This window comes from Podarcis erhardii (assembly GCF_964252035.2).
Source record: "Podarcis erhardii genome assembly, chromosome: 14".
Lineage (NCBI taxonomy): Eukaryota > Metazoa > Chordata > Lepidosauria > Squamata > Lacertidae > Podarcis > Podarcis erhardii.
This window is the reverse complement of record NC_138503.1, coordinates 26,620,868-26,634,096: the sequence shown is the minus strand read 5'-3', so window position 1 is coordinate 26,634,096 and position 13,229 is coordinate 26,620,868. Positions and strand designations below refer to the sequence as shown.

Below are 13,229 nucleotides of genomic sequence, written 5' to 3'. Positions count from 1 at the left end.
ATAGCATCTTACGCACAGTGGAACTTCTTTCAAAACTGGGGTCAATCCTCTCAAAGCCTGCTGCTGCTTTATCAACTAAGTTTATGTAATATTCTAAATCCTTTGTTGTCATTTCGGCAATGTTCGCAGCATCTTTGCCAGGGGGAGATTTCATCTCAAGGAACCCCTTTCTTTGCTCGCCCGTAAGGAGCAACTCCTGTTGTTTAGCGTCACCACTTCCATCCATAATCTTAGCTAGAAGGTCTAGATAGCTTGCTGCAGCCTCTCCATCAGCACTTACTGTTTCAGCTTGTCCTTTTGTGTTACGGAGGCGGCTTCTTTCCTTAAACCTCATGAACCAACCTCTGCTAGCTTCAAACTTGTCTTCTGCAGCTTCCTTGCCTCTCTCGGCCTTCATGGAATTGAAGAGAGTGAGGGCTTTGCTCTGGATTAGGCTTTGGCTTAAGCGAACGTTGCGGCGGGTTTGATCTTCTATCCAGACCACTAAGACTTTCTCCATATCGGCAATAAGGCTGTTCCTCTTCCTTATCACTCGCGTGTTCACCGGGGTAGCACTCTGAATTTCCTTCAGGAACTTCTCCTTTGCATTCACAACTTGGCTGACCGTTTGGCGCAAGAGGCCTAGCCTTCGGCCGATCTCGGCTTTCGACATGCCTTCCTCACTGAGCTGAATCATTTCTAGCTTTTGATGCAATGTGAGGGACGTGCGACTCTTCCTTTCACTTGAATGCTTGGAGGCCATCGTAGGGCTCTTAATGGATTTAAATATTGTGGTGTCTCAGGGAACGCAAAACTCCCAAGGAAAGGGCGGAAGAGGGTCTAGGGGCTTAGTTCATCCTCTGGAACTCTGGCCTGCAGGGACAAAAAGGGAAAAACCCAGCTCCAGCCCTAGCCAGCTCCACCAGGGCTGCCAGGCGCTGCACCCACGTCCAGGATCCTGCAGCCTCGACTGCAACCCAGCAGCAGCAGCAGCAGCAGCAGCTCCTGCAGTTCTTCACATTGTCAAAAACGCAATATCTGCGAAGCGCAACAAAGCGAGCCGTGACGTATACAGTCCTGTGTCGCAACAGGGGAAAGTAGCGGCGTGGAAAAGGAGGGAAGCGAGAACATAGAGCTAGGACCATAAGAGGCAGCCCATCGCTTCGCTTGTGTTATAGGCGATTTTCGGGTTCAGATAGAAAAAAAGATATTTTAAAGTGCCGCTTCCGGATGGAAAAAGTAAAACCTAGGCGGAGAAATAAACATGGAAATTCAAGGTAATTGGAACTTGGGCGCAGACTGCTCCCCCGCCCCTCAGAACAGAAAAAGGCACCAAGAAATCGAGAAGTCCCTGTTTTCTAGCTCTTACTTCTTTTGAAACATTTGATTTAGAGTGCAATCTTGTACGTGTCTACTCAGATGGAAGCCTCGTCGAGTTTAATGGGGCTTATTTCTGAGCAGAGGCATGCACAGAATTGCATTGCTAATTAGCTCCTGAAGCGTGTTTAAAAAATAAAATAAAATAAAAAATAGCCTAACTTATGCAAAATGTTGGTGCCGATATGCTCTACTATCTTCCACAATAGAAACTGGAGCAGTTGAAGAGAGAAGAGAGTTGCGTTCTCAGCCAGGGGCGAGCACGATCGAGCCGGGATTTTTATTTGGAAGGGACAGGGTTTTTTTTTTAGGAACTCAAAGTTGTTTCCTAGGAAATTAAAGCTGGAGAGGCTTCTGCTGGGGTGGCGGGGGATGGCAGAGCATCAGATTATTTAGGGCTTTAAATGTTTTTAGAAAATATTTGTGCCCCCCCCCACCGCCATCGACTTCCTTTTTCAGAACCGGGTTGCGCTGTAATGTTGCACGTGGAGGCCGGGTATGGCTCAAATGGTGGATTTAGAACAGCTCTGCAGCCTCACGATGCCGAGGGGAGTCTCACACAACACCATCGCCATGGGAGCCACCGCCGCCCATTGTTGTTTAGTCGTTTAGTCCTGTCCGGAAAACGTGACCCCATGGACCAGAGTAGCCAGGCACTCCTGTCTTCCACTGCCTCCCGCAGTTTGGTCAAACTCATGCTGGTAGCTTCGAGAACACTGTCCAACCATCTCGTCCTCTGTCGTCCCCTTCTCCTTGTGCCCTCCATCTTTCCCAACATCAGGGTCTTTTCCAGGGAGTCCTCTTCTCATGAGGTGGCCAAAGTATTGGAGCCTCAGCTTCAGGATCTGTCCCTCCAGTGAATACTCAGGGCTGATTTCCTTAAGAATGGATAGGTTTGATCTTCTTGCAGTCCATGGGACTGACTCTCAAGAGTCTCCTCCAGCACCATAATTCAAAAGCATCAATTCTTCGGCGATCAGCCTTCTTTATGGTCCAGCTCTAACTTCCATACATCACTACTGGGAAAACCACAGCTTTAACTATACGGACCTTTGTTGGCAAGGTGATGTCCCTGCTTTTTAAGATGCTGTTTAGGTTTGTCATTGCTTTTCTCCCAAGAAACAGGTGTCTTTTAATTTCACGGCTGCTGTCACCATCTGCAGTGATCATGCAGCCCAAGAAAATAAAACCTCTCACTGCCTCCATTTCTTCCCCTTCTATTTGCCAGGAGGTGATGGGACCAGTGGCCACAGTCTTCGTTTTTTTGATGTTGAGCTTCAAACCATATTTTGCGCTCTCCTCTTCCACCCTCAATAAAAGGTTCTTTAATTCCTCCTCACTTTCTACCATCAATGTTGTGCCAAAGAACGCTTGGGTCTCCCATCCCCAAATACCCCAGGTAAATCTATTTTTTTCCCCATACAAAGTAAGTCTTATCATCAATCTTTTTTCCCTTTTCTTTTCCATTTGGGATGGTGGGAGTTTCTTTCCCTGCCCCCAGGGAAGAAAACGAAACTAAAAAAATGAACCCGGAAACTACATCTGCCACCTTCTGCCTGTTAGGTCTATTTTGTATGAAGTCTATGGGAGAGGAGCGCGTGTCGCTGCTCTCGCGAGATGACGCGGCTTCTGCCTCCAAACCCCTCCCCCCGCAGCGCTTTGGCGCGTTTTCTGCTCGGCGGGAGCGGAGGGCCGGTTTCTGAGGGAAATTGTCCCTGAGGTAAGCGAAGCCATTCCGTTGGTATTGGGAGGGGGCTTCCTCTCCTCGGAGGGCTTGCGTGGAGGCGGCTCGAGGCCCAGGTTGGCTGGACTAGGAAGAGGAGCGGCGGCGGCTCCCCTTCACGAGGGCCTGGGCGAGGCCCAGAAAAGGGCTTCCCAAAATCATGGTCAAGGGGATGAAGGAGCAGCTTTTCCCCTCTGAGGGAAGGTTGCAGCTTTCAGAAGGAAGGAGGGTAAGAGACGACATGAAATCACTCGAGGTGGGAGGAAAGCGGAAAGGAATAATAATAATAATAATAATAATAGTTATTATTATTTATACCCCGCCCATCTGGCTGGGTTTCCCCAGCCACTCTGGGCAGCTTCCAGCAAAATATTAAAATACAATAAAACATCAAATATTAAAAGCTTCCCTACACAGGGGAAAGAGGCTCTCCCCCCCCCCCAAAAAAAACCTCTGAAGCTCAGGGACATCCCATAAAGTTGAGTGTTGGAAGATTCGGGGCAGATAAATAAAAAGGAAATCCTTTCGCTCAGCGCATCGTGAAGCTGTGGAACTCCCTCCCACAGGAGGTTTTTTAATGGCCACCAACTTGGGACGGTTTTAAAAGAGGATAGGGTAAATTCATGGAGGAGAGGGGCTATCCATGGCTGTGAGCGAGGAGGGTTATTTTATTTATTGCCTGCCTTTTGCCCTAAGGTCCCAGGGTGGGTTACAACAGCATTAAAAGCCGTATTTATAACAAACTTGGATGGTTATGCTCTGCCTTCACACTTGGCGGCGATGATGCTTTTGGTTACCAGTTGCTGGAAACCCGAGAGGCTGGAGAGCGATCTTGCTCTCAAATACTAAGTGGACACCCATAGTCTATTCATCCTGCTGGGAAAGCTCTCTTCAGAACAGAAAAAAACCCCACGTCTTCAGTTGTTTCTGCAAAGTGAAGATAGTGTGGTATCTCGACCGGAATGCTGTTCCATTGAACAGGGATGGCCGCATTGAAAGCCCTGCTTGGAGTTACTGTGGAGCAGGGTTTCTGAGATCTTTTCTGAGATCCTTTCATTTATTTATTTTTTTGCAACATGTAATAAGTACCTCTGAAGCCTGGTTGCTGGGTTTCCAAGTGGGAAGAGTGCTGTCGCACTCTGGTCCTGCCTTGGGGCTTCTGGTTGGCCACTGTAGGAAAAGGATGCTGGACTAGATGGGCTTTTCACTTGATTCAGCAGGGCTTTTATTAAGTTCAGCCAGAATGATCAAGGGGGCTGGAGCACTTTCCCTATGAGGAAAGGTTACAGTGCAGTGTTCTCAGGAATATGAGGTGATAACGCACAGCCTTCTGAATGAAAGCTGTGTTGCTCTATACTTGATTCCAAGACAGGCTTGTAATTTTCTAACATATAAAACTTATAACCTGTAACTTTTAGAATCTGTCTTTTTTGTTGTTGTTACCTCATCTGCCCTTTGTCTGAACGTTATCCATGACTACTTTACTTCCTTATCCCTTCTTCATCTTTTAACCAAAATTTTACAATTTTGCATTGCTACTTTTCCAGGATAGAGTGCTTTGGATCGCAAGATGATAGATCCAATAGATGGCAATTTGTTTGATCTTCCTGAATATGAACAAATCCAGGATGAGACGTTTCTACCTCTACCACCTCCAGACTCTCCAGGAGGAGATGTTGAAGGCAACTTAGTGAATGGAGGTGACTGTTCACTTGAACTAAATGTTCACATTTTGAACCCTGATAGCACAGTCTATGCACGTTTACTTGGATGTAAATCCCACTGTGTTCAGGGTTTTACTCTGAGGTAAGTGTGCATAGCTTTGCGCCTTGAATCCATGAAACTACCTTTGCTTCTAATACTAGACTTTACGAGGAAAGAATTTATTTTATGCCCATAGTAGGTTTTTTTAAACAACAACCCCTATTTAAATTATATCTGGTTTGGTGTTTTTTTCAAAAAAAAAAAAAAAAGACTGGTTGAAAGTTTACTTTGCACACTTACTCCTTAAGGTGGTTTAGCTTTGACACAACAGGCTGTAACATATAGCATGTGGACTGTAGCCTCAGGGTTCTCCCTAGGCCATGCCCCTCTCCCAAAGTCATGCCCCTTGCCTGCTTTGCTCCAAAGCACTCATTGGGTGCTTTTACCTCACTGGAATGTGCCCTTGAACTGTAATAGCCACTTATTTGCCAGCATGGGGTCTGGCATGGCAGGAATGTAACCCATCATTCAAAGGTAAGACTCCTAACTGTTGCCCCTCCCAATTTATGTTATGGATTTGCCACTACTGTCATGTACCCCTGGAGGTTTGCCCATGAGGGAATGTGGCCTTGAGGCTGAAGGTTTCCTATCCCTGTTTTGCAGCAGGGGGATAAGACACCAAATATAAGACACCATTGCATGAATAAATACCTTTCCTGGAATATGCCTGTATGACTGTTACAGCATTCATATATGGTATATAAAAATATATGAGAATGTTTATTACTATGGATGTTTCACTCAGTAAATCTAATCACATTCTCAGTTTTAGCATATGTTGTTTTTCATTTGTCAGAATCGGAAGAAAACAAATTGTCACAAGCCAAGGATTCTTCTAGGACTACAAGGCGATCTGTTAAAAGGCCAGTGCCTAAACTAGATGCTGACAGGTATTTAGAAAAAAAATTCCTAACCCTCTATTTACTCTGTTGCATATTATTGCTCTTGATCCTTTTAATTGATGCCAAACTTCTAGAATTTGGATCTTTGAGATGCATCCCAATATACATAAGAGTTTTTACCTTTTGTTGATCTGTATGGTGTTCTCCTATGGTTACTAGAGTGGAACTTCCCTAGAGTGGAACTTTGGTTGCTGAGTCCCACCATCCATTGCTATTGTCCTTAGAGATCCTCTTTCACACAGAGGTCCAGTTGGCTAGGACATGGGACAATGTCCTTTCAGTTACAGTGTCCAGGTCATGGAACTATTTTCAGGACCCCAGGGTGGGTTCCAACCATAAATACATAGTCCATTCTTTACTGGCACTTCAACATGCTGCCAAAACCTTTTTGTCCCACCATAGCTTTGGTTTGGTTTAGTTTCCCATTGTCTCTTCAGTGACTTTAGTATCTGGCTTCTGGCATTTAGCCCCAATTTTAGGAAATTTATATTACGTTAATCATGTGAGCCATCTTATGATGACTGTTGTGAGGGCCCAAAGGCAGGACATATGAATATTTAAATAAATGAATAAATTGGTGATTTTGTAGATCAGCCTAGGCAATGGGTTGTGCCATACATTTGCCAATGTTGTGTTGCAGTGTCACATCATTTGCTTGGCAGTGAGTGAGGAGAATAAAATGGAACTGAGCAGAAAACATTTGGAGACTTGCTTAGTCAAGGGCACTCTTCCCAACACAGTACTCAAATGGGTGCCAAAACCCATCCAAATAATGGCTTGGCAACTCTATTTGTAAATGGTTTGTTTTAAAGAGGTTCAATTCAGTTTTGTTGGCTTAAGAAATATGTATATACTATTGTGTGTGTGTGTGTGTGTGTGTGTGTGTGTGTAGGCATATTTATACATGTATTGTAGATTCTGCTGGAACAAATCGTCTGTTGCATGGATACCCAATATCATGTCTTCCAGACTACAGCTCCCATCACCCCTGACTATTGGCTGTACTGACTCGAGCTGAAGGGAATTGTAGTACAAGAACACTGTTGGCTATCCCTGGAGAGTTTGATACCTCTTCAGAACTGGAAACATTTACGTACATAAAAATTATGTGCATCATCAAAAGCCATGATAGACCATATACCATGCCTCTTGTATACATTGGCATCGTATTTCAGAGTTTTGGGTGGAATACCTGTTATTGAAAAAGAAAATTTCAAGTAACTAGAGACACTTCTAACATTCACAGGTTAGTTTCAGAGCGAGGACTTCCAGCTTTGCGGAATATGTTTGATAATGTAAAATTCAAAGGTAAAGGTTATGAGGTAAGCAATGCTGAGAAGTCTTCTCTTAATTTTTGTGGCCATTGTATGCATATTATGTATTCTGGGATGTAAGCTGTGTGGAACATACGAACATGAAGTTTTTCAGCAAAGGATTAGATTAAATGTTAGGGGTTCTAATACTAACATGTTTAGTTTTGTTGATCAGTTGTGAATTGCCACTCTGTCATGATGATAATGGCACAAAATTGACTATTTGGGGTAATTTTCGTTTAACATTAGCCTTCCTTATTAGTATAAGGGCAGCCAAAGCAAGGAGGAAGATTTGCCTCATTGTTGAAAAGATTGTTGTGTAGGCTCACTTAACTAATACATTCATCAAAACGAATCCTTTCCTGACAAGATACTGTTTTACAATACAGTGGTGCCTCGCAAGACGAAATTAATTCATTCCGCGAGTTTTTTCATCTTGCGATTTTTTCGTCTTGCGAAGCACGGACTTTGGAAAAGCTTCAAAAATCACCAAAGTCTTCAAAAACCTCAAAAAAGGCTACCACACCGCGTGCTATGAGTCTTGCGAGGTACCACTGTATCTTAAAGACTGGAGGGGAGAGTCAATGCAAGTATAATTAAAAACCAGTAGGAATATTTAATGTGATGGATATGCCATCTCCAGTCTTCAACCACAAATCCACACCTGAATGGACCATCTCAGTTGGTGGAGCTCCTGTTCTTAAACCTCTGGAGACACAAGACTGAGGAACACTGGTGTACACTGGCTCACAGTGGCTCTCGAGGATTTTAGACTGAACAGCCCCTGCCTTAACCTGGAGATGTAGGTGTTTGGGATTTTTTTTTGCATGCAGAACAAATGCTCTATAACTGAGCCACCGCAACTCCCCAAGCATCTTCAAGAAAGGGCCTTTAATCTGTTTTTTTTTGTTGTTGTTTTTTTTTAGTTAATAACAATTAATTTTGTCAGTTGGATACACTTTTGCATCCCAAATGTACAACTTCAGTATTTAAGGCTTTGTGAAATAAAGCTTCAAATACTTTCCAATGTGAGCATGCCCAATGTTTAAACTGTATCTTGTTCTTTATGTTCAGGAAGCAGACTTGAAGGCACTTGTGAGGCATATGGAGCACTGGGCTCACAGGCTATTCCCTAAACTTCCATTTGAGGATTTTGTTGACAAAGTAGAGAGTTTAGGAGGTAAACAACCAGTCCAGGTGAGTGTCAACCAATCTGAGTAAAAGTAATGCTTAACTGAAAGTAACAAATACAACTCGGATCTGTAACATATGGCACATCTTCTCATTCTAGGCATGCTTGAAGCGAATTAGACTTGACCTGCCCATGTTGCATGAAGAATTCACAAGTAATGAAGGCATGTATGCATTGAAAATGTTAGCACTGCATCCTTTTCTCTTTTGACGGTCAGACATTTAGGTGCTACTGAGAACTGACAGCAAAATTGATGTCCTTTAGGATTGAGCTGACCAGTCTTGCATGGTCTCATTTTAAAAACTTGAATCCATGTGTCTGCTGCTAAAATTACAATGCCATAGTGCATCGCAGGAAGTCTTTAACAGTTGAGGGATAACTTGTTGGTGTTGAGTGTTCCTAAACTTGCACTTTTGCTTAAAGACTTGAGAAGTGCCTTTCTAGATCTAAAGAGCTACCTAATCAAGCACTCTGTGCAGCAGATTCCAGTAGCAGGCCCTAGATGCACTGGAAATTAGCTAGAGAACTACTATGTACTTTCAGCCCCTCCCTAGAACAATGTATTTAATCTTTTTTTAAAAAAATAAGGAACATATGTCCGTTCCATAAGTTTGTGTATTTGTTGGGATCCATCTGCAGTCCAAACACTGGATTGCACATTGTGCTTAGGACGCAATAAGTTCTGTTTCCAGGATACAGGATTTAATCTGAACAGTCTCCTTAAGTGCTGTGCATTTTGCTAAGCCCTTTGATTATATATTAATTGTAAACTTTTGTGGTGTCTTGGGAAGCTTGGTCTCAGCAACAGTCCTGAAGTTTAATGACAATCTTTCCTAAAAGATTAGCAGAAAGGTCACTACTATCACTGACTTGACTTTAAAAGTGTAAACCATTAATATGCTGTTTTGCCTTCCTCTCCTAGGATATCAGAACAATTAGATAATTGTGGATGCAATGAATATTGGTTGCATTTGTTAGCTATACAATGCAGCCCTAGGCAGCCACATATAGTAACAAAATGGATCCTGCCGACAGCCTCTGTCCAGTTACCAGATTTCTGTGCGATGGTTCCATACATATATGTTGAGTGACAGAGAACACAAGTTTTGGTTTAAGGAAATATGAATGACATTTTGTTTCAGGAATTAGATACCTTTTTGATTTTGACTGCTTTCTAATTAATAAGACACAGGAATTAACACTTTTGTCTCATTGGACAAGTACCGTATTTTTCGCCCCATAGGACGCACTTTTCCCCCTCCAAAAATGAAGGGGAAATGTGTGTGCGTCCTATGGGGCGAATGCAGGCTTTTGCTGAAGCCTGGAGAGCGAGAGGCATCGGTGCGCACCGACCCCTCTTGCTCTCCAGGCTTCAGGAAGCTATCCGCAAGCCTTGCAAGCCCGGCGGGAGTTCCCGTGGGCTCACAAGGCTTGCGGGCAGCAGCCTGCAGCCCCGGCGAGTGTCTGCAAGCCTTGTGCGCCTGGTGGGTGCCCTGTGCTTCGGGCAGGTGTGCGCAAGGCTTGGGGCGGCAGCTGTGGCTGGGGGAGGAAATTATTATTTTTTATTCATCCCCCCCCAAAAAAAACGAGGTGCGTCCTATGGGCTGGTGCGCCCTATAGGACGAAAAATACGGTAGCTTTCCTTCTATAATTTGCTGCACCATTGAATGAGGGAATATTATTGTAGTTCCAGCAATATGGCGATAAATCTGTTTACTTTTTTAAAAAGCAGCCTAGCCTAGTGTAGATTTTGCCTGGAAACTTCTGATAGCCTTTTCCATTCAATATAGGTGAGGATGGGGGAAGCAATGGACCTAATCCAGCCACTGAAGAATTAGATTTATTTTCTGAAATCCAAAATGCACGAGAAGACTTTGGTTTGCCCCCAAATAGCACACTAACAGAGGAGCAACTGCAGAGAATTGAAAGGAACAGACAAATAGCCATGGAAAGAAGACAAGCAAAAACACAGTTCAACAGTCAGTCACAAGAAGGTAAATTCTAAAGTATGAATAGAGACCATTCATGGTTATACTTTGGGATACTTGAATTCAAACATCCTGCTAAAAATCAGCATCTGGTTCTGTTTTGACAATATAAATATAATTGAGGTTTTTTTTAAAATTTGTTTGTAAATGATTTCTCCCCCTTCAAAATAGTTTCCCTCTCAATAGGTGAACTGTGGTGTGCACGGTACAAGGGAACCACATCTACATGGGGGTTAGGTTCCAAAGCCTGTGCATTAGGCAAAATTCATGTATAATCCAATTTACCTTAAATTACCTCCCTAGTCTGGCTTCAAGGCATCACTGCTTATCTGAGGAGTCTCCTTTGGTCCCTGAGGAGCTGGATCAGTGGAGGAGGAAGAGGGGCTTTCCAATCTTCTCCATGCTTGTTGCTCAAATGGCGGGGAGAGGGGGGCAGGCAGGCAGGCAGGCAAAGGCAAAGGGAGGCAGAAAGAGAAAAAAGCTAGAACAAATCTTTACAGTTGCAGATCGGGTCCTCGTAGCAGCTTTTGCAGGAGCTTGCTGCCGATCATCTATAATTGAATTTGTGTTATTTATGTGTGTGTGTGTGATGCGATTCCATTATACTTTCAGATCAGCAGGAAGTTCATGTGATGACTGGTTTATTGCTAGTTCTATATATGCACTGCCCTTTTACACTAAAACCTGCCAACTTGACATAAACAGGGAAATTAAATCAAACAGCTGGTCTTTGTCTTCACCTGAACAAGATTCAGGTTACCTTGTTACTAGGTGGATGAGCTACCAAGGATTGCCACAAGAGCGGAATAGTTATTAGCAGGAATTTTTCTTTTCCACCCCCCTTCCTTCAACTTAGTAGTGAGATTTATTGTGGTGGAGATTCACCAAGTGGCCTAAACCACGTTTCTTCATGAAGGTGTACCACACTATCACAAAACCAAAGAGAAGGAGAGTTTATGTAGGAACAAATATCACAATTTGTTATTTCCATACATTTGATGACTGAACTAAAGTGTCTTCGTCTCTATTACAATATTCTGTGGAAAGCTAGCAGCCGGAACATTCTTCTCCTTACATTTCGAATTCATGTTTTTCAGTTTTAAATTTAACTATTTCCTTCAACTTGACCCCTGCCTTGTGATAATTGCTTCATTTTTCTTCCTAATAAAAGTTTGGCTTAAAGAAATTGATTGCTTCTCTCACCTCATAAAACTTCAAGTTATTGACTGGGCTAGCTAGTATGAGCCTAAGCAATTACATTAGAGGAAAGGAGTTAATGCAAGAATGGTGACAGCCATTATTTTTTTGTTTCTAATAGAGCTGCATGTGACCCAGACAGAAGAATGTAACATCATTGTGGCTCAGGAACAAGATGACCTGCCTGTGGTGGAAGGAGGAAGTACACCTTTTCAGACTATTAAGAAGGAAATTGGAAGTATAGAAGATAAATGACCTTTAACTTTTGTATCAAGTGACCAAGGACCAACAACTTGAATTATACGTCACATATTCCTGTTATTTCTTCCTCTTGAAAGTGGTTTTTTTAATGGTTTTTTTCTACTGGAACAACTGATCATTCTTCCCAGTTTCACTGGTCTCACTTACATGTAAAGATGAGCCAAACCATGGCTAGGCATGAATGAGCAAGTGTGCTGGTAAGAGGTGGAAACTGTGGCTGCTTGACTCCACCCCTGTAGTGCTATCCATGGTTTTGTCTTAATGTTCTGTGCAAACCTAGACTTGTGGTTTGTCTTCTCCAATCAAACCATGAGCAGTAAGCTAAGAACAAGCTTTAGTTACAGCTTGCGGCTTGTTTCTAGTGAGACATACAAGTCTAGGCTCAAATGGGTTAGTGCTGTAGCAGGACTCAGGGAGGAGTAAAGTGGCTGTGATTTTCACTCTGTGCCACTATGCTTGCTTGCTCATGCTAAGCTATAGTTTGGCTTCATGTTGCATGCTAACTTGGCCTTTCAGTGAGAGTTCTGTAATTCAGATTTTTTTTTCTTTATCCACCACTTTGGAAATGGTGTTTCTCAGTTGAAAGTGAGACGAGTTGAAGCTTGAATTGAAAGTAATGGCTGCTAATCCTTCAATGAGAAAGCACCATTCTCACAGTAGATGTTATAAAATGTTACATATAGAAAGCAGACTAAAGCAATGATAGTTCTGCCATTAAAATCTTTTATAACTTTCACATTGTGAAATACTTGTGCTATGTGTCCATATTTTACACTGGAAATAAAGATGTTGGAAATCTGCTGTGAAGCAGGAGATCTTGGTCTGCTACCAGAAGCAGCAACTAATATACTGCATAGGTAAATATTGTATAGGTTGATCTCGTAGAACAGAGGTAATGTTCAGTGGCATGGGGATATCTATGTGCAAGCTTTTAGACACGCTTCTTATAAAAGTAGTGCTCATTAAAGGAGCATGGTTTGGGATACCTGGAAGATTACTTTGCAGTGTAACAAAATGGCACGATCCAGTGTTAGAATGAGAACTGAGTTGATTCAGATAAGCCTTTCCTGCCACCTCATCCCATCCTGAATTCCTGCACATAGCTTGGATGGTTTCCACATGGCAGGTAGGAAACTTTAGTCTGAACTGAGAGGCTGAAGGAAGAAAAATACAAAATCTCAACTAAACTTAGTTCTTATATGCTTCATTGCTAAAGTTGTTACTCAAGAGTTTTGATAATGGTTTCGTAATTCGGAGGTACATTTGAGTACAACTCAATGGTGGTGAAAACAAAAAACAACCCAAATGCTAAATACTGGATATAAATTAATGGGAAGCGCTTAACATTCTTTTGCTGTATAGTCACTTCCATTATCAGAGAGTAAAATTTTAAAGAACTACTTGGTTGTCATATCAAATTATTATTTATTCCCTGAGGTGCTTGAAATATTTGCCATTTTATGTACTCAATTCACAGAAGTGCTATTTCATTACCATCCATGGCTACAAGTGTGTTTTAATGTATAGCTGCCT

At 42.7% G+C, this 13,229-nt stretch overlaps 1 protein-coding gene across 2 annotated transcripts; it reads left to right on the top strand.

Annotated features, from left to right (window-relative positions):
* The first annotated feature begins 2,923 nt into the window (after window positions 1–2,923).
* Window positions 2,924–12,432, top strand: TIPIN (TIMELESS interacting protein). 2 transcript variants are annotated; one of them, XM_081839299.1, is made up of 8 exons: window positions 2,924–3,076; window positions 4,627–4,779; window positions 5,640–5,733; window positions 6,992–7,067; window positions 8,133–8,255; window positions 8,350–8,413; window positions 10,041–10,244; window positions 11,557–12,432. In XM_081839299.1, exons 2-8 carry the CDS (start codon window positions 4,650–4,652, stop codon window positions 11,688–11,690), a joined length of 825 nt encoding a protein of 274 aa, XP_081695425.1. In that variant the 5' UTR covers window positions 2,924–3,076; window positions 4,627–4,649; the 3' UTR covers window positions 11,691–12,432. The 2 variants fall into 2 exon arrangements, with proteins under 2 accessions (XP_081695425.1, XP_081695426.1); XM_081839300.1 differs by lacking the exon at window positions 2,924–3,076 and adding an exon at window positions 3,099–3,308.
* The last annotated feature ends 797 nt before the right edge of the window (window positions 12,433–13,229 follow it).